Consider the following 2,677-nt stretch of genomic DNA (forward strand, 5'->3'; position numbering starts at 1 on the left):
GAGCTCCTCTTAAATGTATTCACTACACACCATCACAAAACATAATTACATTCCACTACAATCTTCTGAACTTTAATTGTGTACAAATACTGAAATTTTTAATATCACTAGTGATATCTAGGTTGTATTTTAACATATAAAAGAAATATCAGTACTCTGGCTTTTATTTCAAACTCCTTTACACAAATTTTAGCGCTCATAAAGAAATATCTTGATTTTACAGTATACAAGACTATTTTGTGTATTATTGAAAACAAAAACTATAATGTTTTACATAATTTTTTTTAAAGTTACAAAATTCTCCTATGTAATATTGTAGTATTATGTTGACAAACATAAGCAATATATGAAATTTTTGGTTAATACCTAAGTACATACAAAAGTTACAGACAAAAATTTAAAATCCATCAACTCGCCGCTTTTTGGCTTTCTTCTTTTGTATTTTCATAATTTGCTGTGATAATATTTGGGAGACTTGGAAATGCTGCGAGTCATCCAATGCAGCCTGTGAGGTATACAATGGTTCATCAACGCTTTCTGCAGATGACTCATACATATCTTCAAAGTCCAAGTCATTACTCTCAAGAGGAACCAGGTGCTTCATCTTTACTGGAATGTGACTCATTCTGTTGAAAGCAAGAGGGGCAGTGTGATAATGAAAGCCTCGTCCAGCTGGGATATTCTCAGTCCATGGAGTGAAAAGTTTTGTGGTTAAAGGGTCTTTGGGTGCATTACTAAAATCAGTTTTCTGAGCATTTGCAATTTTTCTTGGAAAATATCTATCTATCTGTTTATGTTTTTTTTTAGGTAATGATACTTTATTTCTGCATTGAACAGAATCATCTATAAGGTATTCATCTACTAAGCTCTGTAGCCATTCTTTCTGTTTCTGTTGGGACTGCTTACCTTTCTTGACTTTTTTTATATTTAATCTTAGGTCCCAAATATTTTCTGAGGTACTTTCATTAGTACATTCCTCTTCATCAATTGCAAAGTCTGGAAGTCCCATGAACATTTCACATAAGCTGGTGGCAATAACACTGTCTCTTTTAACCAGCTTCTGTAAAAATTGAGATCCCTCAATATACTGCTGTTGCTCTGCTTTCTGTACAGTTGAATTTACATGATCCTGCCATCTGCTTAAAATTTTTTTGCCAATCTCTATGTCCTCCTTATTAACTACTTCATCACTACTGTCTGAGAGTTTGAAATGTTGTGAAAAGACATCTCCATATTTGTTCAGGTTAAGAAGACACATTTCATTTTCATTTTTTGAAGGTATGAACGAAGCTAACCCAATGCAATTACTGGAGACACGGTCATAAGCTTCATGTGTGATCGATATTTCTTCTGAATGAGTGAAATTTATTGTGTCCTGGGCAATATTAAAATGTTTTGGAAGACTCTTACTCCTGCACCATGAGGCAGAATCACTGTGAATCCAGTCATTCAGTATTATGCACACTTCATTATTTTCTTTTCCTGAAAGCATAACAGCTTCAGAATCTCCAAATTTCTGCTTAGTTACAAATGATGGGACATTTTTTAACCTATGTTGCCACATCATATTTGGAGTTTTATTATATCTTTCATCATACACAAGCACACCTTTTGAAGTTATAACATACAAATACGGCAAACCTTCGCATTGTGAAAAAACACTAATTTCCTCTGTCCCTGATATAAATTTCTTCATGCAGTTAGTATTTAGTAAAAGTCTCTTACAACTATTAGAAGTCTGTCCACTAATTCGAGTATCACATAACCATAATGATGACTTATTATTAACAAGAACAGAAAGTGGATGCCTTCCAAACTCGCAATGGAATGAACATTTTTTGGACGTCATTTCTTCTTGAAAACTGCATTCCCATATTACATCTGAACTCTTAGAACAAACGTCCTTTACAAACACTCTACCATTTTCTGACGCTACTGCATAATGACCTGGTAGAACATCACTGATGTCAGCACCAGTTAGAGTAGATGTCTTGCTACAAACTCTCTGATAGAACTTTCCCTTGCTGGAACTCCCACTTAAAGAAAAAACACCAGTTTGCTTTTCAGATCTTGTGAGAACATATGCAGTATTGTTTACATACTTAGCTACAATATGATAAGCAGGAAAAGGAGAAATGAACCCAGCATGCTTTTCTAACCTGTAAAATATATGGTTATATGAAACATCATTTTCAATTATGTTACTTCCACTTTCCAGCCTGTAGATATTAATCCCATAATTTCCATCTTTATTATTTGGACATACAACAGAGATTTCTTCACCCATCTTCAAAACATCCAAACAGTTCCCTCTATACTGATCCACTGCCACATTATTCCAAAAGTTTGCTGAATTCCCAGCATTACTTGGAAATGACAATGGGTATGCAAAGCTGAAACTTTTCTTCAATGGAAAGGCTCCTCCACTGCTTTTCAGACTCTGGAACCTATAACTGTTTGACTTGCAAGATAAGGGCTGCTGCTCACCAATGAAGTTATCTGTTTAGGACAAAATTGAGAAATTAGAAATCTACTAAATAAACATATTCATGCAAAAGCACAATGTATCAAGTAGTTAACATGAAGTATATTAATCAATGATAAAGGGTGAAAAAGCAAATCAAATAAATAAATAAGGGAGTGTACTTTGTTAAAATACTTGAGTCAAAACAGAACA

At 33.9% G+C, this 2,677-nt stretch overlaps 1 protein-coding gene across 1 annotated transcript in view; it reads right to left on the reverse strand.

The window, feature by feature from the left end:
* Positions 1-148: 148 nt before the first annotated feature.
* LOC119594082 overlaps positions 149-2,677 on the reverse strand; it is a 5,251-nt gene continuing 2,722 nt past the window's right edge. Inside the window, exon 3 of the mRNA XM_037943137.1 lies at positions 149-2,499. Coding sequence (XP_037799065.1) covers positions 398-2,499 — 2,102 coding nt within the window. The 3' untranslated portion in view covers positions 149-397. The remainder of the gene's footprint in view (positions 2,500-2,677) is intronic.

Source organism: Penaeus monodon, chromosome 33, assembly GCF_015228065.2.
Source record: "Penaeus monodon isolate SGIC_2016 chromosome 33, NSTDA_Pmon_1, whole genome shotgun sequence".
NCBI lineage: Eukaryota > Metazoa > Arthropoda > Malacostraca > Decapoda > Penaeidae > Penaeus > Penaeus monodon.